At 42.5% G+C, this 24,531-nt stretch overlaps 2 protein-coding genes across 4 annotated transcripts; one reads left to right on the top strand and one right to left on the bottom strand.

Annotated features, from left to right (window-relative positions):
* Window positions 1-850: 850 nt before the first annotated feature.
* On the bottom strand, window positions 851-3,999 carry LOC306710428 (ubiquitin-conjugating enzyme E2 L3-like). Its single transcript, XM_079178965.1, has 4 exons — window positions 3,861-3,999; window positions 2,831-2,926; window positions 2,551-2,737; window positions 851-1,568 (listed from the first exon to the last, which is right to left on the bottom strand). Exons 1-4 carry the CDS (start codon window positions 3,882-3,884, stop codon window positions 1,414-1,416), a joined length of 462 nt encoding a protein of 153 aa, XP_079035091.1. The 5' UTR covers window positions 3,885-3,999; the 3' UTR covers window positions 851-1,413.
* A 1,870-nt stretch (window positions 4,000-5,869) lies between these two features.
* zfyve16 (zinc finger, FYVE domain containing 16) lies at window positions 5,870-23,808 on the top strand. Of its 3 annotated transcripts, none has more exons than XM_079178944.1 (18): window positions 5,870-6,046; window positions 7,638-7,746; window positions 8,489-10,443; window positions 10,931-11,027; window positions 15,954-16,130; window positions 16,237-16,373; window positions 16,848-17,064; window positions 17,481-17,603; window positions 17,783-17,938; window positions 18,037-18,261; window positions 18,471-18,553; window positions 18,840-18,944; window positions 19,049-19,199; window positions 19,282-19,362; window positions 19,448-19,610; window positions 20,815-20,920; window positions 21,019-21,195; window positions 21,341-23,808. In XM_079178944.1, the coding sequence occupies exons 2-18, from the start codon at window positions 7,677-7,679 to the stop codon at window positions 21,497-21,499; spliced, it is 4,182 nt and encodes a 1,393-aa protein (XP_079035070.1). In that variant the 5' UTR covers window positions 5,870-6,046; window positions 7,638-7,676; the 3' UTR covers window positions 21,500-23,808. The 3 variants fall into 3 exon arrangements, with proteins under 3 accessions (XP_079035070.1, XP_079035071.1, XP_079035072.1); XM_079178945.1 differs by having other exon boundaries at window positions 20,818-20,920; XM_079178946.1 differs by lacking the exon at window positions 15,954-16,130.
* Window positions 23,809-24,531: the final 723 nt, after the last annotated feature.

Consider the following 24,531-nt stretch of genomic DNA (forward strand, 5'->3'; position numbering starts at 1 on the left):
TAAAACTCAGTTCACATGACATAGTATGTGGACTCTGTATGTGAGAAATGCCAGGATGAATACTTTATCCAGAATATCTGAGAATACTGCACACATAGTACTCAATGCCCCATAATGCATTGCATCTGGGTGCCTTGAGATTTTAAGCCAGGCTTGTCCCTTTAATGTTTTTAATGTGTTTTCAGGACTGAAATAACCGTTTAGATTCTCTATGTGGTCAGTTTATCCAAATAAAAGGATCATTGTCTGCAAATAAATCATTGTTTGTGTACAAGTACATACTGTATGTAGTACGTTAGTATGCATTTTCAAAGACAGACAAATAATAATAGGGGTCACTTTAAATCATACGTTCGCGTTAAGAAACATCTGAGGCTAATAAACAGTTGTTTCAGCATCCATCACAAATCTTTATTCAGTAACGACCCGTCCTGCAGCTGGATGCATCGCCTTCATGTGTGTGAAGACGTAGAGCTTCAGGTAATAGATTACATTGTGTTTATTGATGGAGGAAAAAAAGCCAATTAAAGCCGTTTGACTGCTGCAATACTAGAACCAATCAGTGCTTTGTAGATCTCGTACTTCATATGAAAACATTGTGATGAGTCAGGCGAGCACGAGTTGGTCAGAACGTTATTTTAAAGCTGCAGAACTGAGCAGCGTTTACCGCGTAAAGACAAATTGTGAACGGCGTCTGACATCCAGTAGTTAATCTACAAACTGTAATAACAAAGCTCACTGACACTATGAACAATAAACAAAGCTATAAACACTCTAAGCTATAAATAATATGAACTGTAAACACAGGAATTGTTGTATTTTTCACAAATCGCTGAGTTTACGTGTGGAATTCTGCATCAGTGACAAACTTTAATCTTCATGTTCCGCAACAGGTGATTTCACAAAGTACAGTGTATCTTAAGGGGGGGGGGATTAAACAAAGAAAACAAGATACAAACAACAGCTTTAGATTAGCTGTGCGTCTTTTAACAAAGAGTGTAAACAGGTATAAGCTACTGATTAAAGTGGAAACATTTAAGTAAGCAGAACAGCTTCTTTTTTTAATTTTAAACTATCATTTCTGATGTTTTACTTTCCAGGATGCCACCTCTGACAATTTTATTATTTCATTTTTTTCTAAAAAGAAATCAGTAGAAAGAAATCAAAACAACTCAAAGGGTGACACCTAGAGGCCGGAGGCTGCACATTCACCAAAAAGTCCTGCATATCTTCGTTTTTTGGCGAAGTCAAACAGAAACAAGCCTCTATGAAGGTTGAAGAGTGCTAAAAACAAGCAGGTGTGCCAGAACACGGCGTCGCTGTGTGGTGGTGGTGGGGGAGGGGCTCTTCAAACAGGAAACTGAACAGAAAAGGGGGCGGGACAAACGGGAGTTGGGCGTCCGTGTCGCGCTGTCAGTCAGTGGGTCGCTTCTCACTGTGTTTCTTTGTAAACTCCTCGGCGTTCTTCATGAACTTCGCTCGGTCTTTGCTGTACTCCTCCGCCAGGTCGGCCCTCAGAGGATGCTCCGGCTCGGGGGTGTTCACCAGCGCAATGAGGTTGTTGATCACTGGAGGGGGGGGGGTAAAGAAGACACATAAACACCACTTACTGTTTGTTTATGATACCTGTGGAACTTCAGATATCACAAACAGCTGTGAGGACTTTGTTTTTGTGCATTTTGTTGCCATTTTAAGTTGGAAGTATTCAGATCCTTAATTAAGTAAAAGTACTAATAGCACACTGGGAAAATACTCCACTACAAAGTACACGTCCTGCATTCAAAACCTTAGTAAAAGTATTGATTGATCAGTAAAATGTTTTACTATTATAACCGATGTTTCTGGATTCATATTATCTGGAGATACAAGGTTTTACCTGAACAGGAAGGAGATGAAAAACTCTGAGAAACTAAAGCTTTCAGACAAATGTAGTAGAAAGTACAATATGTACCTTTGAGATGTAGTACAGTAAAAAGTACAATATGTACCACTGAGGTGTAGTAGAGCAAAAAGTACAATATGTACCTTTGAGATGTAGTACAGTAAAAAGTACAATATGTACCTTTGAGATCTAGTACAGTAAAAAGTACAATATTTAACAGTACCAATACCACACTGTAGAAATAATACCATATATGCAATAAAATATCTGCAGGAGTAAAAATCCAATACTTTAACAATACGTCTGTGAACATGTAAACAAAAGTGAAACCTAATTCAATCAGCTGTGATACTGACTGATGAGTTATGAACTTCACTCACTCACGTTACTGATTTTATTGATTTGTTTCCAGTGAGATATGAATGACTTGATATGGTGACTTTTACCGTTATAAACATTATTGTATCTAAATTATCAATAACTTCTAATACTATGTTTTTTTAAAGCAATTATTTAGTCATGAAAAAGAGGAAGCGAGTATTGATAAAAGTGGCTCCTTGTAGTATTTAAAACCCCAAAGATACCCTATCTGTACCTGCAGGCCACCGTAGTTCAACCTCACCACTAGAGGCCACTAAATCTGACACTGTCCCTTTAAGAAGCCTCACCCTGTTCAGTTTTGGTGGCTGGCTTCCAGTTCTCCACGCTGATGATGGGCAGGCAGACCTGGCCCTTCTCGTCGATGTTCGGGTGGTAGATCTTTGTCTTGAACGTGACCTTTGGGGGCTTGAAGGGATACTCGGAGGGGAAGATGAGCTCAATCCGAAACGCTCCTTTGTCATATGGAGGACAGTCCTTTTTGGAAAGAACAGAGTTTGTAGAGTTCATAAAAACATTGATTGACGGAACAACACATGTTATTTTTTAGGAACTGAAGTCAATACTCACAGGAACAAGAAGCCCTTGCCAATTGAAAATATTTGTGTCATCCACTTGAATGCTGCGGAAAAACTTTCCTTCACCGGTGCGGAAATCGCTAAGCTCCTGAAACAAAACAAGCCATTCAAAATGGGATTTAAAAAATGAATGCAATCACGGAGTGGCCACTTTATTAGGTACACATGTACAATCGAATACAACTGTTCATCCACAAAGTCTATTTTTATGATGCCTCTATACATTTCAGGAGGTGTTCATTTATATTTTAGCATTGAGGTCATAGTTCTGTCGAACATCATACAAAAAACTGAACATGGAATTAATAAAGTGTCCGTTAAGAGAGTTAACGGTTACATCACTTTCTTCACAATGAGTCACATCCTTGTTTCCTTTTTATTGGTTCACAAAAGGACAGTAAAAAGTACAATAGCTACCTCTGAGATGGAGAAATAGAAAGTGAAAGGTACAATTACCTTGAATGTGTGCTCTCATCACTTGAGTAAAAGTACTTAGTTACATCATTCTACGGTTTTATAAAACCCGTTTCTTAACATTCATTCATTCACATCATCATTATTATCATCATTCTTCTTCTTCTTCTTCTCTGGATGATATCTATCGCCTCGGTCGAGGTTGTGACGTCACGTCCCAGCCCCAAAAGTCTCCATGTTTTTTTTTTTTCCACTTCAGACGGTGACGGAGCGTAAAACAATCTCGACAACAAGCTCGGCCGATTAAAACAAAAACATGTTTTTAAAAATAAAAAAACGTGTCTCACGTCACCGCTTTATGTGACAAGTTTCCCCCGTTTTAGTGCTGAGTCACGTGTCGCCGGTGAGCTCGCGCTAGCTAGCTAACTAACTAACTAGTTACCTCTCAGTCAACGTCTGTCGGAGGTCTTTATCCTTTCATTTTGTCGGACGGATGAACGTTAAATTATCGCGTTAACGGGTTTTTTCTCTTGGTTCACGCACAGACCGGAAACAAGTCACTTGAACCCTCGAAAAGTGGCGTAAATTCAATAATTCGGGGATTTTACCTTTTGTATTCTCCTGTTCATCATTTTGGTGCCGATGTTGTCTTCCTCTTCTTCTTCTTCTGCTTCTGCTACTGCTGCTGCTTTTTTTCTTCTTCTTCTTCTTCTTCTTCTTCTTCTTCTTCTTCTTCCTGTTTCTTTCCGTTCCTGTTCGACTTCTTTTGATTTTGGTTTTAAGTGGCCTCAAACATGGCGTCCCGGTGTCGTAGCGCGGCCTAGCGGCCTGGAGGGCAAAGCGTATTTTTATTTGTATGTAATATTAATAATAATAATGATAATAATAACAATACTACTAATAATAATAACTCTAATATTATAAAAACAAAATTATATTATAACAGTTTATAATAATACAAATAATTATAATAACAACAATATAATGATATACTACTGATAATAATGATGATAATAATAATAATGATGATAATAAGGATAATAATAATAATAATAATAATGATAATGTAAAGGGGGGGGGGGGGGGTAGTTTATTTGCACAGGTTGAAATGTGTCTCACCGTCGAGCAAAGGATGTGCCATTAACTCAAAGATGCAAACATTTTCTATTCGACCAAATAGTTTACTGCAACAACATACACAACCACAACACCAGATGTGCCAGTACATTCCACCACCGACCATTTACACGTCTACTTCACTACATTCATTTGACTCAGATTAAGATTTAACAAACAAAACATGTGAATAAAATATGATGTTGTCATTCTGGACTATATGCCTTCATTTGGAACAGCTGGTGTATTGTAATAATAGATAACATTGGCACAATACAACCATAGATATATGTATATATATATATATATATATATAAGATATAAGATATATAAGAGAGGTATACAACAGGTATCTGTTGTACAGTAGCTGACAGGACACAGTTGCCACCTGGTGGAAGTAAACTGTTACTACACAAGACAAGAAACGTCTCACTCAAACAAAGTTTTATGTCAAGTCTTTTTATTACAGCTGTATGGAGATAATGTGGAATAAATATTTCATTTAATTCCTTTATAAGATACTCTTGAATATATTCAGCTGAAAGAAAACACAATACACCTCAAGCAGCTTGCGATTTATTTTTAAATAGATATTATCTGAGTGAGTTTGAGGGTTCTGAGTTCCGAACGGAGCTGCATGAAATTAGTGCTACTGTTTATTTAGTTATCATATCTTAACTGTTTACTTCCTTATTTATTACCATGTATCGTATGTTAACTGATGCCTCCTGCAAATATAAATAAAGAATATATAATAAAGGATTATTAAAGTAAAAGTACAGAAGTATTATCAGCAAAATGTTGAGTAGTATCAAAAGTTAAAGTACTCATTATGTAGAATGTAATATTGTTATGTAATAAAGTGGAGCCAATTTTAGATATTTAGTGTACTGCGTCATTTCATAAAAGCATTTATTTTTTATGTAAAAGGTAACTAGTATAAATGACAAATAAATGTGGTATAGTACATTTTTTTTACAATATTTCTCTCTGAGATGTAGTGGAGTAGAAGCATAAAATGGAAAAACTCAAATATAATAATAAATAATAAATAATAAATAATAAATAATAAATAATAAATAATAAATAATAATACATTTTGTGTAGCACTTTAAAAAGTAGTCAAATGCACTTTACATGGTAAGAACAGAAACAATAAAGCAATACAAATACAAACAAAGAAATAAATGACATTATAACAGTAAAAACAAACAATAACATTACATAACTACTACTTTCAGTTTGTGTGTACATGTGAGAAGAATGTCATAATAAGTACAGGAGCTTAAGTTAATGTACTTAGTTACATTCCACAGGGCTGAATAAATAACTTTTAAAGTAAGTGTAAATAATAAAGTGTCCATTGAGTGTAAATTATAACCACTTACATGAACTATAACTCCTAGTGAATAGATAAATAAAATAAATAAATGTCAGTTTGGATTTCCAGATCCTGTGACCTCGCGACAGTCAGTTTCAAGATGGCCGCCTGAGTGGAGAATTCACACACATCTCCAATAAAAAAAACACTATTCCAACTAGCTAGTTAGCCTCTCTCTCTCTCACACACAACTTTAACTGCCTTGTTACGGAAGAATGAGACGACGACACGGGCCACGTTTGTTCCCGTTTTGAACCGGAATGTGACGTCGGAGTTATGGAATAAAAACCAGTACTGGTAAGGAATGTATTAGTCACAGAATAAAACCGGGTTAAAAACACAGTTAGCTACATTAGCCAGCTAACGCCTTCAATAACAACATAACTAACATGCTAACTTTAGCTACACCTGCTGTAATCACGTGACTAACTACAACAGGGTGTTTTTATATTGATAGCAGACGTTAACCGTTAACGTTAACTTACAATCAGCCCTATAATTAGCATCCAAGCTAAGTGGTTGTTGTGGTGAAGTGTTACAGTAGCTAATGCTAACGTTAGCTGTTAGCTCACTGTAACGTTAGTTAGCTTGTTTTGCTAATCCTGTAGCTGAAAGTGGGTTCTTATTACGTTTTTGGAATTAACGTCTAACGGTCTTTAACTGACAGCGTTACATTGTCTTCACTGAAGTTTTTAAGTTGCATTGATATTCAGCCTGACACCGGTTGCCATCGGTGTTACGACAATATATGTTACCGGCAGATTATGTGACCTCATCTGAGATTTCAGTTTGTACTTCGTCTGTAAATATCTCTACCAGTTCACCAGTGGTAGCGTGCAGTTAAGAAGTAATCATTCAATATACTTTACTTCAATATGTCTATTTCATGCTGCTGTATACATCGCCTCCACTAACGTTACATCTCTACTGTACTTCATACTGTACTACATCTCAGAGGTACATATTGTACTTTTTACTGTACTACATCTCAGAGGTTAAACCAGGCTAACCAGGAGGCTATAAAGTAGTTTCACTTTGTACTGCTGCGTTTACATAAGTACAAGATAAGAGTACTTCTTTTACTACTGGCCATAACACAGCCTCCTCTCCCAATATATACTTAAGTAAGTATAACACTTACATGAAAGTTTGATAAGAACTTAGAATAAATATATTTAATTGTCAGAGAAATACCAGATGACTTTTGTTCAGATCTGGTTACTCCACATTCCTGTAAGTGCATATTTGTACTGTGACGATTAACCGTGTGATGTGTGTTTAGTGAGACTGGCTTCCTCATTCCTAACTATGTTTAGCCTCCATAGACCCCAGTGTGTTAGGAAAGGAAGCGTCTCTACAGTTTTAGAGCTCTTTTGTGTCCTTTGTGTCTTTATTAACAGCTGGTTTCTGTGTATTCAGTCACAATCACTTCTTTTATTTTCAATAATCGCAGGAAAAGAAAAGAGTCATCTGATCAAAATCCTGTGTTGATGCACAGAAATACAGATGAGGACATTTGAGACAACATAGTTTTCCTTTCACGAGGCGACAAAAACATATTTATTAACGTTCATTCTCAGTGAAAGCTGAACCTCGTGACTCCGGTTCAACACGGAGAGGAAAAGTCCCCACATGGCCCTCAGGTGGTGGTGATGCTCAAGCCTCAACGTTATAATCAGGAATCGATAGAAACGTATTTTGGATTATACAGAATTAAAGGAGCAAGTTTGAAACGTAAAACACATAAATGATTAAAGTACAAACCGTTTTTTCACTTCTTCAGTTGTTGGCAGTGATTGTACTGTAGTTGATCATGTTTGACTTTAGACATTAGACTGTGAAGATATTTGTTGTTTTTAATAATAAGTTTCTTTTTGTGTCTTGTTAGGAATTGGAGGGGGTTCAGGGCCCGTCGCTTTAGTCCAGCATGGACAGCTTCTTCAAGGCTGCTGTTTGTGATCTGGACAAACTGCTGGATGACTTTGAGCTCAATACTGGTAAGAAACAACAAACGGGCCTCAAGTAATGATTAGCTTCATCGTTGATCAGTCGACTCTCTGTTTGGTCTGTTAGGTGTCGAAAAAGAGAGAAAAATGTTCATCAAAATATCTCAGAGCTCATGTTGACATTTTGAAATCATTAGATTTGTCAAAAAGAAAGAACAAACACACAGTAAACAATATACAGCGTGCTGACACAGTTGGGCTGCAACTAACTCGTTATTTTCATTATGGTTAATCCATTATTTACTAGATTAACTGATTCATTGTTTGATCTATAAAATATCAGAAAATAGCGATAAACGTCCATCTCATGTCCTTTTAAAGTCTTGTTTTTTCAGCTTTGTTACTTAAAGACATTCACTTTAATATAAAACAGAGAAAAGCAGAAAATCAACTTATCTGAATGCTAAAAACGGCATTTTCTGCTGTTTTTGTTTTGAAAATAAGTCAGATTTTTAATGAATTGATTTTCAAAATAGTTAGATTATTTTTCTGTCCATCAACTAATTGATTAGTCAACTAATCGTTGCAGCTTTATTTTCCAATTAAAGAAAAGAGTGTGTACCTAAACTTATGAAAAGGTCCGATCCGTAAGATTTTTGCAAATTAATTTAAATCATTGTTAGAGAAATACATTTGTACTACTAAACATCAGTAACATAGTTTCATATCTAAATTATAAATATTTCTTCCTGATATCTGAGTTCAACATGTTTCGTTCTTTTTATTATTTCAGAGGAACATGAATGCAGATCAGTTTTCCTGAAGCCGTCTGTGTACCCGTTCTCCTCACTGGGCTCTTTAACCTCCGAGGCCTCCAACGTCCCACCGAACCTCCCCGACCTGAACTCTCTCCACTACGGTTCAGCCGCCAGCTGTCCCGACCGCCCCGCCGCCGCTCAAAACAGCTGCGCCGACGACGATGACCGAGAAGTCAAAGGTCAGCCCCTCACGGCGGTGGACCTCCTCTCCTCGGTGGATTGCCGGCCGGCGGCTCAGAGCTCGGCTCCTCCCTGCCCCGACCGAGCCCTGAAGCCGGTGTGCGACCTCGTGAACGACACCGGCTCGGCCGTCCTGGTCAGGGCCGACAGCCACGACGCATTCAGCGAGCTGGACGTGGTGGAGAAGCAAATGGCGGAGGAGGAAGAAGAGGAGGAGGAGGTGGAGGAGGAGGACGGGCTGCTCGTGGACTTCGACAGCCCAGTGGTCACCGGAGAGGAGCGAAGCGACGGCTTCGGAGACGACGAGCTGCTTGGTTTAGACGCCTGCAAGCAGATCGGTGGATTCTCCGCCTCGCTCAGTCTGCTGGACGTCATTCTCCCTGCTGCGGTGGAGAGGAGCTGCGAGTCCGCAGAGGATTCACCGTCACCGAGGACGGCCGAGTCCGCCGAGAACGAGGAGAGGAACTGTAAGGAGGCGGCTTGCACAAACCAAACGGTTGATAACCGTGAGCCGGAGGCCCCTCTCCCCGTTATCATCATTAAAGAAACAACAGCCTCGGAGTCACAGGAAGCCCCGGATGAAGGTGAGTCCTTACAGTCAGACGGCGTGTCGGTGGGCCTGTCGTGCCTCCCCATCGCCGTGTCCATGTGTGGAGCTCTGTTGAACACGATGTCCTCAGAGGAGGATGAGTCGAGGCGAGCTGCAGAGCCGTGTGATGAGGCGGCGGAGCCGCGTGACGAGGCGGCGGATGCCTCCGAGTGCACAGAGGCCGACTCCGCCACGTCGGCCTCGGAAGCCAGGTCCCGTTTCGAGGACCCTGTAGAGGACTCGTCACCTGCGGATGGCCGGGAGTCACCAGAGGGGCAGCAGCATCTCGCTCTGGATCTTGCTGCTGCTGCTGCTGCTGCTGCTGCTGCTGCTGCTGCAGACCGCTCAGAATCCAGCCCGGTCGACCCCCCCGAGTTCGGCTTCGAATACCTCCCAGAGAGCGACCAGGCCGAGCTGCTGGTCACGGACGAGGAGCTGGACGCCTTCCTGCAGGCGCACACGGAAGCGGAGCAGAGAGGCGTCTCTTACTGCGGCATGTCGGGAGATTTCACTCGGGGTCTCTCGGAGTCTGATGGAGATCTGGAGGGCCGGCTTGTGGGCCAGGAGCTGAGGAGCTGCGATCTGACTTCTCCGGAGAGCGACAGAACAATGTGCGTGTCTGTAGAGGGAGGTTTTAACCCCGGTGCTCCATCACGGGACTCTTGCGGACCTCCTTGCCAAGAGGAGCCAGAACTCTCCTTAACCAGCAACTCTTTCCAGTCCGCCGATCAGCAGCCCTCCTATGGAGGCGCGAGACCTAAACAACTACACTGCCAAACCGCCAGATCTCCACCAACGGGGGAGGAAGAGAAAGACGAGCAGACCGAGACGCTCGGCACACCCGAGGACGAGGAAGACAGTTCACCCTCAAGTCTCACGGACGAGCACGGTGCCAACATCAGGGATTTGAGCCCGATGTGCGCCTCTCAGGAGCATCGGGACTACAGCGTCGGGTACGATGAACTCTCAGAGCCTCCGCCGTACCCCGGGGGGTCGCCCGCCGAGGGAGCTGGGACGGTGAACTGGAAGAGAGACGGAGCGGAGGAGCTGGGCAGCAGGCAGCCCTCATGGGTGCCCGACGCCGAAGCTCCCAACTGCATGAACTGCTACCAGAGGTTCACCTTCACCAAGAGGAGGCACCACTGTCGAGCCTGCGGGAAGGTACGAAAGTCAGCTCAGACACTTCTGTTGTTTACTAGAGTTTCACTTAAATGTTCTGTTGATGTAGTTACAATAGTAACGATTCATCTGTGTTAAAGCTGCATTCTCTCTAGTGTCCACCAGGGGGCGACACCAGTCTCTTCTTCTTCTTCTTCTTCTTCTTCTTCTTCTTCTTCTTCTTCTTCTTCTTCTTCTTCTTCTTCTTCTTCTTCTTCTTCTTCTTCTTCTTCTTCTTCTTCTTCTTCTTCTTCTTCTTCTTCTTCTTCTTCTTCTTCTTCTTCTTCTTCTTCTTCTTCTTCTTCCTCTAGATCTCCACTGAGCCGTGAGCGCTTTAAGTCCTTTAAGGGCCAGTGATTAAAGCAGCATTAGAGAGGACTGTTTGTTATTGTTCTGCTACTTCACAGACTAGATCGACACACACACACACACACACACATATGTTCACATGTTCAGTGAATTGTTGTTGTTGTTGTCTCCTCGGTGGCAGGTTTACTGTGCCGGGTGCTGCAACAGGAAGTGTAAGCTGAAGTACCTGGAGAAGGAGGCTCGCGTGTGCGTCGTCTGCTTCGATACGATACACCGAGGTAAGCTTTCATCTCCCGAGATCAGAGACTCACTTCCACACATCTGTTACGGACGTGAGAGCTAAAGACCAGCTCCTAATGCAGAAGTGTGCAAATAAAACCAGATATTTATTCAACTACAGTTGGATCTTTAACAGGAATGTCCTTCAGAAGGTTTGTTTACCTCCAAGAAACAAAAGAAACGATGTGAGTTACTGACAAACCTCTCAAAAGGGACGGAGACGTTTAAAGAATTAGAAAGAAGACTGAACGGCTTTCTGAATTATTCCGATTTAAATTATATTATCATGCTGAAAAGACAGAGAACACGTCCTTCCTGCTGCTTGCTGATAAAAGGATTCACCAACTGTGCAAATGAGAGTAATAAAGTGGAAGATCAGGTAGAAATAGTGAAAGAAAACACATTTTAAAAGTTACTTTAAGACACTTTAAAGCTTCACTAATCAGTGTTTTTATATTAATGGATTAAATGTATGCGTGCAATGTAAAAGGTTAATTATTACCCGACTCTGTAGTTCAGAGCATGACTCAGCGTTTTAGCGTCTTTCAGCTCGTTGTTTTGGTTTTTACAGCTGCAGCTTCCCCGTCACCGCTACCATCAACCTCGTTTCTCTATAAAAACCCGCCGTACAGCAAACACACAGCTATCCACTGATCTGTTGAACATGGTGGAGCGTTTAGCAGCTAAAGAAACAAGATTTTTCCCTTATTTTTGTTGGTGGAGACCAAAAAACGGAGCTAAAAGAGAAAGAATGCTGCACTCAAGTCAAGGAATCGTGAGTAACATGCAACAGTTTGGTGACACGTTTGTCGTAACGACTTTATTAGGTGATAAAAGTTCACGTGTTCCTACTCACGATCCAGGAAGTTCTATTTAAGGTCGGTAGAACTTCCTGGGGCACTGCTTTTACACAATTAAAATGTGAAACGTCAGTGGACCATCGTTATTAAAATGCATAATCTTTTCTGATAAATACATGTGGTAATCTATTTTGTTGAGTAGCCTTTTTATCAGAAATGTAGTGAATTCATATTCCCCAGATAAACAGTGATGCCTCGTGTATGTCTAGGGCTTTTATTGTGAAAGGTAAGAATGGAAGTAGTAAAGCGGTATACGCTGCCGTTGTCCATATGGGGCCAATAAGTGTATTTTTTGTAAATTAATAAATAAATACAAACTGCTTTCTGGCCGTTAAATGTATTATTTTAGTGCCACAACTCGTGGATTTGTCTCAATCGTGCCGCTCTCTCCTCCGTTCTCCGTCTGCCATTTATTCCTTCAACGCAATGCATGATGGTACATGGCAGTGATGGCAAGAGGGTCCTTCCTCGAGGATTCATGTGCTCACGAAGCCTCCTGTTGGCCAAAGAGTGTATAACAGGCAGATCATTACATGTAACTAGTTTATGGTGCTTGGTTAAAAAATGGCGAATCATTTCGGATTCAGACAATATGTCCATGTTGAGTTTAAAGCTTGTGTTTCTGCCCCAAAAAAATCAGTTAATGCAGCTTTAATATTTAATATATATTGCTTTGATATGTCCCTGTTTGGTGGGTAAATATAGTTTGCCTCACAGGACTATGAGTCGTCTTTAAATAGACTGAAGTCGTCATGAAAACTTAATAACATCACAGTAACGTTTTCATTATGCAGCTCAGAGGCTGTTCAATATTCAAACATTCACATGAAGAATTGGTGTCTTTCCATCTATTTCCATATAAAATATATGTATTTAAAGGCAGATTGTTTTTCTTTTTTGTGGTCTGGTTTCATAGTCTGACCTTTTTATGGTTAAAAGACTGCAGCATGGAGAGGGGGAGACGGGGAGGAGGGGGAGATGGATGGATGGAGAGAGGGAGGAGAGTTATAGCAGGACACTGGCATTTGTCCTTGATTGTGTGTGTGTGTGTGTGTGTGTGTGTGTGTGTGTGTGTGTGTGTGTGATTGTGTGTGTGTGTGTGTGTGTGTGTGTGTGTGTGTGTGTGTGTGTGTGTGTGTACATGTGATGCTCGCACACGCTGTCGTCTAAATTAAGAAGGAAGCGGTGATCCACTTCTTGCGGCTGGCGGATGCTCGAGCGGCTGTGACGCCATCGCTCTCTCCTCTCCGTCACCTCTCCCTCCCTCCTTTCCTTCCTCCTTCCCTCCCTCACTCCCTCCCTTCATCTCTCATAACAGTGTGGTGAGCTGCATGTGAAGCTCACCACACACACACACACACACAGCCTGAAGCTAACAGGCTATCGCGGCTAACAACAGACGTAGACTCTGAGGATGTGAGGCGAGGAGCGGCTGTGATGGGAGTGTCTGAAGTCAGACTGAGGAACAGACTCGCAGTGAGTTGGACCGGTTGAGTTTTAGCAGAGAGGAGGAAGATGATGATGATGAGGAAGAGGTAAGCTGCGTTTGTTCACTGCCTCTGTGTGTCTTTGCTGGTTTGTTGTGGTGCTTTTATAATCGGAGGAATATTTGTGTATATTGGTGGTAAATATAGAATGAGGTCACTCGTGGATTTCTTCCTCATGCTGAGAGTTTTTGGCCTGAAGCCCTGGATGACTTTTTTTATGCCTTGTCATCGTTTTCCAGGATGAATCGACTCTCCTTGTAGTGATGCTGTGGGACTATTTTTATCCGTTAACCCTCTCAACCCCAAAGCCGTCAGGGGCAATTTCTTGCTCCGGTCACATTTTTCTCTCTTTTGCGCCTTAATTTCACTCCAAAATAAAAGTCCTGCTCCTCTTTGAAACAGAACCGTCATGACTAGAAGTAGAGAGAACTAGAACACGTCTTTAGTGCAGAACAACAGTTCTAATGACTTAAAATCATTATAAAGACAGAAACGCAAGTTGAATTTCTTTGATCATTTATTTTACAAACATTTTTAAACAATAGAATCTATTTATTCAACATGTTTCCAAGTGTCCACAAGTTTTACTAATGTTGAGAACAAAAACAGATTCTCTACGTGTTATAAATATTAAACTATTCACATTTTTACAGCCTCATCTCCTCTCCTCCTCTCCTCTCTCCTCTCCTCTCTCCTCTTCTCTCCTCTCCTCTCTGCTCTGTGTTCACTTCCTGAAGTTCAGTCAAAGTTTCTCTGATTTGTTGTCACAATCTGGTTAAAGTAAACGCTTTATTTGTGGAGAAATTTGTAGACTAAAATGTTTTTGATGAAATTTAAGTTTAGTTGTGGCTGCCTTTTCTGACGGAATTATTTGTCACACATGATGTGTTCAAGGACCGTCGTTAAGATGAGAATCTGACGGTAATGAGGTTTTTTACAGCTTCTGGCTGAGATGAACGCTGTCGTTTTGGTGATAGTTTAAAGAAAAGTTGCTTTCCCATCATGCCGGGGTTCAGAGGGTTAACAGGGGTCTGAATCACTGTAACGTCTTCGCTGTCGTCTTCCTCCCGATGTCGTTCTGTGTTCCCGTGCTTTTGTACACCACACGGTAGTTGTTGTCGGTACACAACAGATCGATAAAGATCTATGACGCTTAATCAATATAATGCAGACGAGTGCTACATCAGCATTTTCTTGAGCCAGCTTTCCTGGAAGCAACAACTCACGTCCGTCCTGTTTGCAATAACCTTCATTCATCTGCTCCACGTCGTGTTCTGCAGAGCCGTCCGTCAAATGTGTCTGAGCGCACAAAACAAGCTTTTTATTTATTAAAACAAATGAAACGTAGCTACACACGAACCACTCACCAAGCTCAGGTTAGTCATCCCAGTAACCTCCAATCACAGCCGCTGCCTCTCCGTCGTTACGACATCGTCCACTGAATGTCCTCTGAGCTCACACACTCACACACTCACACACTCCAGTTCTGCTTCTGAATTAGCTGGTTTAATATCTGACCGCATCATCGTCGTCATCAGTTGCTTCAGGCTTCATTTTATTTGAGTTGCTATTAACAGAATCCTCCAATATCAAAGAAACCTCTTCATGCTTGTGTCCGCGTTAATTTAAAGTATCAGCGATGCAAATGAATCTGTAACTGTACCTGCATCCTGGTAGAGAATCAGGCGGCAACCTCCGGTCCTGAAGAGTGAAGCCAAAGCTTCATGTGTTAAAGCTGCATTCTCTCTAGTGTCCACCAGGGGGCGACTCCTCTGGTTGTATAGAAGTCTATGAGAAAATGACTCTACTTCTCTCTTGATTTATTACCTCAGTAAACATTGTAAACATGAGTTTATGGTCTCAATCTCTAGTTTCAAGTCTTCTTCAATACAGCATGATGTTCATTTAGTAAATGATGGTCCATTTAGAGTCACACAGACCATAAAGCAGGGGATGCTTTAGGGGCGGGGCTACACAGTGATTGACAGGTCTCTAGCAGAGACGTATACGGCGTCTCTACGTCACTCCTCCTCAGTCCAGATATGGTCACTTCCTGTTTATCGGTTGCAAAAAAAGCCAATAACAGGAACATGTGAATGTTTGAATGCTAACAGGCTGTTTTAAGAGTTGATGTTTACTTTCTTAATTTGGGATCCCAGCATGCTAACATTTGCTAATTAGCATTAAACACGAAGAACAGCCGAGATTGATGAGGCTGTCATCAGTGTTTCAGGTATTTCACCGTAAACCAAAGATTTCCACAGATCAAAATGTCGACCTGACGATGGTGCCGAATAAATAAACAAAGGGATCAACAAATAACACATTTCATGGCAGTTTATCCAAGTGTCAAATGAGCAAATCTCGATCTGATGGTGGTGCTGGAGGAAAAGTCAGCAGGATTCATCCTCTGGGGAGCATGAATGTCAGCTCAGAGATTCATGACCATCCGTCCGATAGCAATGTTTCAGTCTGGACTCACACAGCGATGAAGTGAATCTAGTTTAGCCAGCAGAGTGAAGATGAGTTCAACTTGTGCTGAGATTAACACGCCTCTACGACGTGTTTCTCCTTGTAGCCCAGGCCCTGGAGCGGATGATGAGTCCTGCAGGTCCAAGTCCAAACCCCAACGTCCCGTCTGAGTACTGCAGCACCATCCCCCCTCTGCAGCAGGCTCGAGCCGCCGGCACTCTTAACTCTCCTCCGCCCACCGTCATGGTGCCTGTGTCCGTTCTCAAACACCCAAACAATGACAGTATGATTGCTCTTAAATACTGCACAGAGTCTTTATACGTTCACCGTTGTTGTTCCCTGAACTGAAACCCTTAAAAATCAGTTTTTTCTTTTCCTGTGTTCGTCAGGTTGTCCTCGGGAGCAGAAGCGCGTCTGGTTCGCCGACGGCATCTTGCCCAACGGGGAGGTGGCGGACACGACCAAGCTGTCGGTGACGAGCCGCCGGAGCTCGCAGGAGTTCGGTTCCGTCTCTCCGGACCAAACAGTAAGACGCGTGATCCACACGGCCGAAGTTTAAGGACTTTTTAGCTACTTTTTCTCCTTTAGAGAAAGTTTCTGTGATCAAAAGGACAGTTTGGATGTTTTTAAGTAGCGATGATGCAATAACCGTAATATTGAAGCAGATTTATTTACCTGATCCTTGTTCTAAATGGAAAACATAGACCTATCATTAAATTAAAAAATAATATCCACAGAGATTTGGAAATCAATGATTTCTTTGCTTACAGTATTGGTAGTTTTAATCACGTCTTATAAGCTGCTCAGAGCTCGTGTTCGGAGGTTAAAGGAGTCATAATTCCCTCTTTAATATTTATTTTATATTGTTGTGAAAACATCTTCAAACAGCTGTTTCTCTGAAGCTTTCAAAGCACCAGAAACTACATTTAGTGAATAATAGTGAACAGTAATAATCGTCGTCTTAACGACGCCACAGTGACCGATCCTCTCGTGTCTTCAGCCCGGCTCGGAGGTCGAGGTCGGCGGCTCCTCGGCCCCTGAAGCCTCTGAAGCCTTCGGAGCCGTGGAGGCGGTCCGGCCCCCCGTGTCCGGCCCCTGGGACTACGCGCTGCTCTCTGGGATCGGCTCGTGTGTGACGAGGGTTCCCAGCCTGCTGCCGGATAACGAGGACGATCTCCCTCCTCTGCTCATCACCACCGGGGAGGACGAAGTGGGAGGTCTGTTTTTATTTCATTTAGTTTCAGTCTTTGTGTTTGTTAGTCTGTGAAGGAACGACATCATGTTTAAATCGACTCGAGTCCTCTTTGATCCATGTAAAGTGCAGATATGAATACATGAATATTCAGCCAAAACCTACACAGCATGTGAGAAAGTAGTCAGACTTCATAAAAGAAACACCAGAGTTCTCTAAGAAATGACTCAATTGATGTAAAGTGTAAGAGCTTCAGTAGAAACTCACAGTGGTCATTTATTACGACATCAATGGAAAAATACGTTTTAAGATCTTAGTCATAAAAGCACCAGGAGCCAAAAATCATTTTTAAAACGCTGTGAACGTCAAAAGAAGTCTTGACTTCAACAGAGAGATGTGATGAACTCACGCTGCATCTCTGCGTTGTCTGTTTCTCTCCAGATGTTTTGGTTGAGGAAAGCCCCGCCCCCTGCCAGATTCTGCACCTATTAGAGGAGGGAGGACCTCGACCGCTGACGTTTGTTCTCAACGCCAACCTGCTGGTCAACGTCAAACTGGTGACATGTGAGTCGAACATACTTTAGAATCGTGAGTGTGAGCTAATTATGTCGAGGAAAGCACCCTGTGTGTGTGTGTGTGTCTGGGGCTTTTATTGTGAAGGATGAAACGGAAGAAGGTTCCTGTGGAGTGTGTGAAAGGAGAAGTGGTGCAGACGGTTAACTCTGTGGTGTTTCTCTCTCCAGACTCCGGTCGTCAGTGCTGGTGCTTCGGCTCTAACGGGCTGCAGGCTCTCGGGCAGAGGGAGCTGGTGTTCCTGTTGGAGTGTTTGCCGGAAGAGAAAACTCTCCCAAAAGACCTCTTCACACTTTATCTCAACATTTACCAAGAAGCCCAGAAAGGTAGACGCAACAACAACACGCAGCCCACCTGTCTGTCTGCAACAACACACACACACACACACACACACACTACAGAGCCGTTGTCGTGTGTGTTACAGGGAAGTTCTTGGAGGAGCTGGATAACGTGACGTTCACCAGCAGCTTCCTGGGCAGTAAGGACCACGCCGGGATGCTGTTCTTCTCCCCCAGCTGTCAGCCTCTGGACGGACTCACGCTGCCTCCTCAGCCCTTCATGTTCGGGCTGCTGGTCCAGAAGCTGGAGGTTCCCTGGGCCAAAGTCTTCCCCCTCCGGCTGCTCCTGCGGCTCGGAGCTGAATACAGCGGTGTGTGCACACAAATTCACCAAATTAATTATTAATGGAAATTGTTCTTTGCAGCTCTGAATGTTATTTTATCCAAAATGAAATATTTGTATCGTATTTTTATTAAATGTCTGTAAATCAGTCACCACACTATTAATAATCTCCAGATAAAGATGATTAATTATCGTGTTAATAACCTTTAACATTGTGCTCGTATCGCTCTTCTCCAGTTTATCCCACCACGCTGACAAGTGTTCGATTTCGTGACTCCGTGTATCGAGAGACGGGACACACCATCATGAACCTGCTGGCTGTAAGTAATGAAACACAAACACGTAGGAGTCTTTATAGTGTCCTCAGTCTTGTATATGAATATATGAAGTATTATATATGAACTAAAGTCACGTACTTCACTTCTTCATCCCGCTGCCAGAGAAACGTCCACCGTGGTGCCGTTTGATCTGAGAACATTTATATTTTAGCTTTCGGCTCCTGACGGGAAGAGAGTTTCACTCTTGAGGCTCCTTGTTTCCTTTCCTTATCGGCTTCATTCGGAGCACCAACATGCAAATATTGAAGTTGTTTTTTTTTCTCCACAGGACCTGAGGAACTACCAGTACAGCCTGTCGGTGGTGGAGGGCCTGAGGATCCACATGGAGATGGGTCACAGCTACATCGACATCCCCAAAAGTAGCTTCAATGAGGTACATGTTGTACTTTTTACTGTACTACATCTCAGAGGTACATGTTGTACTTTTTTACGAGCTTCTGCAGCACCGTGACTGTGTTTCCTGTGTGTTGTTTACAGATGCAGAAGGTGGTGAACGCGTCCAACGAGCACGTCATCAGCATCGGAGCGAGGTTCAGCTCGGAGGCCGACTCTCACCTCGTGTGTTTCCAGAACGAGGAGGGAAACTACCAGACGCAGGCCAACAGCAAGCCCGACAAGACCCGCACGGGTGAGAGCCGTCGGGGAATCCCTCCGTCCAATCGCAGTCTAGAAGACGAGCACAATGACGTCATTCTGTGTTTTTGTTACAGTGACCGGGGCCAGTTTCGTGGTGTTCAACGGGGCCCTGAAGGCCTCCTCGGGCTTCATCGCCAAGTCCAGCATCGTAGAGGGTAAACTCACTGATCTACTGGCTCTTGTTCCTCAATGCTTTCTTTGTTGTTTTTGGACCTATCGTAACTGGGATTTGTTCCTCAGACGGGTTGATGGTTCAAATCCCTCCGGAGACCATGGAGTCTCTGCGCGGCGCCCTGAGGGAGCAGACGGACTTCCACATCCCGTGTGGCAGGAACAACGGAGGGGAGCTCCGGGAGAACGTCAGCGTCCGCTGGGTCGACCTGAGCTCACCCGTCAACACGGGGTAACGACGCGCTGACTCAGCTGTTTACTCGCTCTGTTGCAATCTGCACACACACACACACACACACACACACACACACACACACACACACACACACACACACACACACACACACACACACACACGGAGAGTAACTCTGTGTTCTGCACAGTTTGTAACTGTAAAGTCAGATGTTTTAGTTTGTTTCTCTTGAGTTTACACAAGCAGAAGAGATGTAACAACACACAGAAGTCACGGCGCGGTGATTTCTTTGATGATTAACTTTACAAAAATTTGAAAACAATGGAATCTAAAATCTCTACGTGATTTAAATACTAAACTATTAACATGTTTCAGCCTCCTCTCCTCTCTCCTCTCCTCCCCTCTCTCCTCTCCTCTCTCCTCTCCTCTCCTCTCCTCTCTCCTCCCTCCTCTCCTCTCTCCTCTCCTCTCCTCTCTCCTCTCCTCTCTCCTCTCTCCTCTCTCCTCTCCTCTCCTCTCCTCCCTCTCCTCTCCTCTCCTCCCTCCTCTCTCTCCTCTCCTCTCCTCTCTCCCCTCCCCTCCCCTCTCCTCTCTCCTCTCCTCCCTCCTCTCTCTCCTCTCCTCTCCTCTCCTCTCCTCTCTCCTCTCCTCTTCCTGTAGTTCAGTCAGAGTTCCTCCTCTTGTGGTCACATGACTGTTGGTCTCAGATGAATCAATCATGACTTCATAGTTTTTACACAGTCTGGTTGAAGTGAACTCTTTATTAGAGGACAGATTTTAAATGAGAACATGAAGATTAAATGTTTTTCATGAAATGTCACAATTTTAAGCTTCGTTTTGGGGCTTTTTCTGACGGACGTGTTCATCACACGCGATGTGTTCAAGGACCGTCCGAAAGATGAAAATCTAACCATAATGAGGTTTTTTACAGCTTCTGGCTGATAAACGGTGTAGTTTTGGCGATTGTTCAAAGAAAACACGCTTTTCAATCCAGAGGTCAGAAGGTTAATTCAAATACGTGTGACATCAAATATTATCGTCATTTTAGTGCAGAACTCCCTCCTCTTGTTTCCTCAACACAAATAAGACATTTAGTAAAAACATGAAGAGCGCTGTGAACCGTTAAATGTCAGCTTGTGGTTCACAGAATGAAGTGAAATGTTATTGTTTTCACTGTTTTGTGACTCAGTATTTATGACTTGTGAGTTTCTGTGTAACGTGGTCTTCTCCTGCTCGTCTGCAGCAGAACCAGCGGGGTCGATGGGAGGCCTCTGGACGGCGTCCGCAGCGTGCGGATGCAGCAGGACACGGAGTTCGAGTCGGACGGACGCACCATCAGATGCACCGAGGTGACTTTATTAAAGGAGCCGAGTCTTTTTTGCACCCGATGAACGTCGTGTTTCCAGGTTTTTAGTTGACGGTCCGGGTTCTCTGAATGTCCCTCCAGGTTTTCTACCAGCTGAAGACTCCTGACTGCAGCCTGGAGTCGGTGCTGTCGTCCTGCAGCGTGTTCCAGAAGGAGATGGCTTTGGCCGCCTGCAGCGCTCTGACTCCTCACCTCGCCGTCCTCACGTCCAGCGGCATCAACTCGCTCTCGCTCCGCATCTCCACACAGGCTGACATGGTGCGAACATCTTATTGATAACCGGAGCTTATCAGTAGCTTATCAAAAGACTTCCTGTTTCTAAAGCATCTCGACATGAGTTGTTCTTCTCTGTGTGATCCCTAAACATGTAAATCGTGTTTATTTCTTCCTGCTCCGCCCTCAGGTGGAGTACCAGGCCGGCTCCGGAGGCCGGCTCCTCCCTCAGCGCTACATGAACGAGCTGGACGGCGCTCTGATCCCCGTCATCCACGGAGGCAGCGCTAGCGTACCGCAGACCGCCATGGACATGGAGTTCATCTTCTACATCACACACGCCATCTAAACCCACACTCATCGACAGTATTAAGAACAGAAAGAATTCAAGTTTGAGCACACAGAGAGAGAGAGAGAGAGAGAGAGAGAGAGAGAGAGAGAGAGAGAGAGAGAGAGAGAGAGAGAGAGAGAGAGAGAGAGAGAGAGAGAGAGAAGCTGTTGACGTTTGGCGCGACATGCTAATGCAGCAGCTCGCTAATGCAGCAGCTCATTTATTTGCACAGCTGGACACGCAGCCGGTCACAGAGGACGAGCTGCAACATTCCCTCCCTGAGGTTTCGGGATGTTTCCATTTTTGGACGTAAACTGACATGATTTTCAGTTGTTAGTTGTTGTATTTTTTTGCCCTCACCAAAGCTGCTTTAACACAAGAAGCCAAACACTAAACACGGATTACGACACGACCAAATGCAACCAAACCGTTTCTTCTTCTTCTTCTTCTTCTGCTCGGCCTTCCAGACTCCGTCAGCTCGGAGCACCTCAGTGAATGTCTCCCCCCCCCCACGGACTCTCATTTGGATGTATTTATTATATTTTAATATGGGCTCATTGAATGAAATGATGATATTAAAGCAAACGGGCTGTTACCGGCTGCGGGAACATCTACTGTGTTCACATCGGGAAGTTCTGCTCGTGCGATTATTTAAAGTCACGTTCACCAAACTCTACTCATTTTGGACGACAAAGTAATGAAACTTCATTTAAAACGTCTTTCTGCCGTTTTTTTAATATTTACGTAACCTTTGCTTTCTGCTAAGATGCTACTGTATGCTAGCTGCTACTGTATGCTAGCTGCTACTGTATGCTAGCTGCTACTTCATGAGTAGCACAGCGTCCTCTCGCGTCGATGACCAGAAGTTTAGCTCGATACCAATGATTTTACTTTACTTCAGGAGATTTCACGATGTCTGCTGAAGTTCTTGAGATGAGATTTTGCACAGCTGATGAGAACTTTACGTCACATTTTACGCAAACATGTTTTTTTCATTCTTAAAATTTAGCAATTATGAATGTACAGACTTTTTTAAAAAGTCTTGAATTTCTAGTTAGATTTTTGGGGATTTACGCTTGTTGTCTTTGTTGCTGATAGTTCGTTGAGCCGATCTGGACGTCTGTCGTCGGAACCGGGGAAGAAGTACGCGGAGAACCGAAGAGAACAAATGTTGAACTTTCATTTTGGCCGAAGACTTTATGAAGAGTCGGTTGTAGAAAACGTAAAAAAAGAAAATTTTATACTTTTCTGAGGATACGAGAGGACAAGAAAACCCGTAAACCAATTATGAAACTATTCAGAGATGCAGAATGGAATAGCAGCAGACAGGATGTGGGCGACGTAGTTGACGTCGACAGGACGTAGGCGACGTCGAAAGGACGTAGTTGACGTCGACGGGACGGAGGCGATATCCAGCTCTCAGGTGTAAAACGACTTTAACTCTCAGCAAATGCGAATAAGCAGGTTTCCCAAAATATTGAACACAAGGCTTTACTGCTCGGAGCTCAGCAGGAGTCGTCTCAGGTGTTTAGAACAAGAACTCAAAGTATTCTAACAAACCGTGAAAAGCATCCGACCGGCTTCATGTTGAGAGTTGATTTAGTGTTTTCACAGCAGAACCATTTAAACAGCTCACTGGACGTTTCCTTTCAAATTCAAACATCTGTGTGTCGAAGGTTACTTGAAGCGATGAGAGGAAGAGAAGAGGAAAAACACCAGACCGTTAATTCCATCAAATATACAAATGTAATATATAATGTTGTCATAAGGTGGAAAATATCTAAACCCTAGATTCAATGCATAAAGAATGTGTTAAAATCTAAATTACAGCAGCCGTCAGCTTTTTATAGCGTTGATTTAAGAATGCCTTGATGATCACAGAAGAGTCATTTCATGTGACTCAGAAATGAATCAGTATTGAAATAATTGACAAAACAATTAACTGCTTTTAATGATTTAACTGAGGAAAATGATTCCACACACACACACACACACAAAGAAACGGTAAAGCAAACGAGGGAAAGTCGACATGTTGCAACAGCTGTGCAAACACCTCAAAACGTGCTCAGAACATCAGGACATCGGTCTGAGAACTCGCCACGTTTGTTTTATTATTTAAACTTTGGAAGCAGAATAATTTAACATATTTTCCTCATCATATATCGATCATGGACATAAATTATTATATTTTTTTCTCTGTCGGATCAAAAGAACTTTGTCAAAGTTTTCTTCTGTTTTGTGTCGTCGTCTATTTGAACCTGGTATCTGGGTCCGAATCATCTGAACAACTCGAGTATTTACAGAATAAAATGAGTTTTATGAGACAATACTTGTTTGTAATCTTTTTATCTCAGAAGTATTTTGTCTTAAATGAAGTTGATTCAGATTTCTACTTTTCTGTTCTAAAGTAGTGCAGAGATCAAACCCACTCCTGTTTTACTCAAGTATTGTACTTAAGTACAATTTTGAGGTACTTTATGAGTATTTCAATTTTCTGCTACTTTTAGTTTCTAATCTCTATAATTCAGAGGGACGTATTGTTCTCTACAATTCCACTGTATTTATTTAATAACTTTGCAAAATATACAACAAAATATTATCAACAAATAAATAATGTTATTATAAAGTCATATACATATAATATTATTTGGAAATGGGCCATTCTGCTTGTTGAGTACTTTTACTTTTGTTATTTTAATTATATTTTGATAAAAACAGTTTTATTTCTGTACTTGAGGCAAATAACATTAGACAATACAAAATAATATAAAAATAAAATGCGCAACAATAATTACAGATAAAAACAATAATGCTAATAAAACAGATCGCTAGTAATAATAAAAAGCTTTTATTCATGTTAAAACTTTAAAAGCATGACTTTTACTTTAAGACCATTCCTGCCAATAAAGAAACATCCTGTAATTTTAAAATACTATTTTTTTATTTTAGTGGCGGGAATGGGCTTCCATACAACAGTGTGTTGCAATAAAGAGCTCCTGTGTGTGTGTGTGTGTGTGTGTGTGTGTGTGTGTGTGTGTGTGTGTGTGTGT

This window comes from Pholis gunnellus, assembly GCF_910591455.1.
Source record: "Pholis gunnellus genome assembly, chromosome: 18".
NCBI classification, from domain to species: Eukaryota; Metazoa; Chordata; class Actinopteri; order Perciformes; family Pholidae; genus Pholis; species Pholis gunnellus.

Bases quoted from the DNA above. Each gene is read 5' to 3' on its own strand.
- LOC306710428 (XM_079178965.1), bottom strand. From the start codon at position 3,884: ATGATGAACAGGAGAATACAAAAG. The intron at 2,927-3,860 runs GTAAAATCCCCG...GTTTTGTTTCAG, and splicing joins TGAACAGGAGAATACAAAAG to GAGCTTAGCGATTTCCGCAC. The intron at 2,738-2,830 runs GTGAGTATTGAC...CTTTCCAAAAAG, and splicing joins GGCAAGGGCTTCTTGTTCCT to GACTGTCCTCCATATGACAA.
- zfyve16 (XM_079178944.1), top strand. From the start codon at position 7,677: ATGGACAGCTTCTTCAAGGCTGCTGTTTGTGATCTGGACAAACTGCTG. The intron at 17,939-18,036 runs GTAGACGCAACA...TGTGTGTTACAG, and splicing joins TTACCAAGAAGCCCAGAAAG to GGAAGTTCTTGGAGGAGCTG. The intron at 19,611-20,814 runs GTAACGACGCGC...GCTCGTCTGCAG, and splicing joins AGCTCACCCGTCAACACGGG to CAGAACCAGCGGGGTCGATG.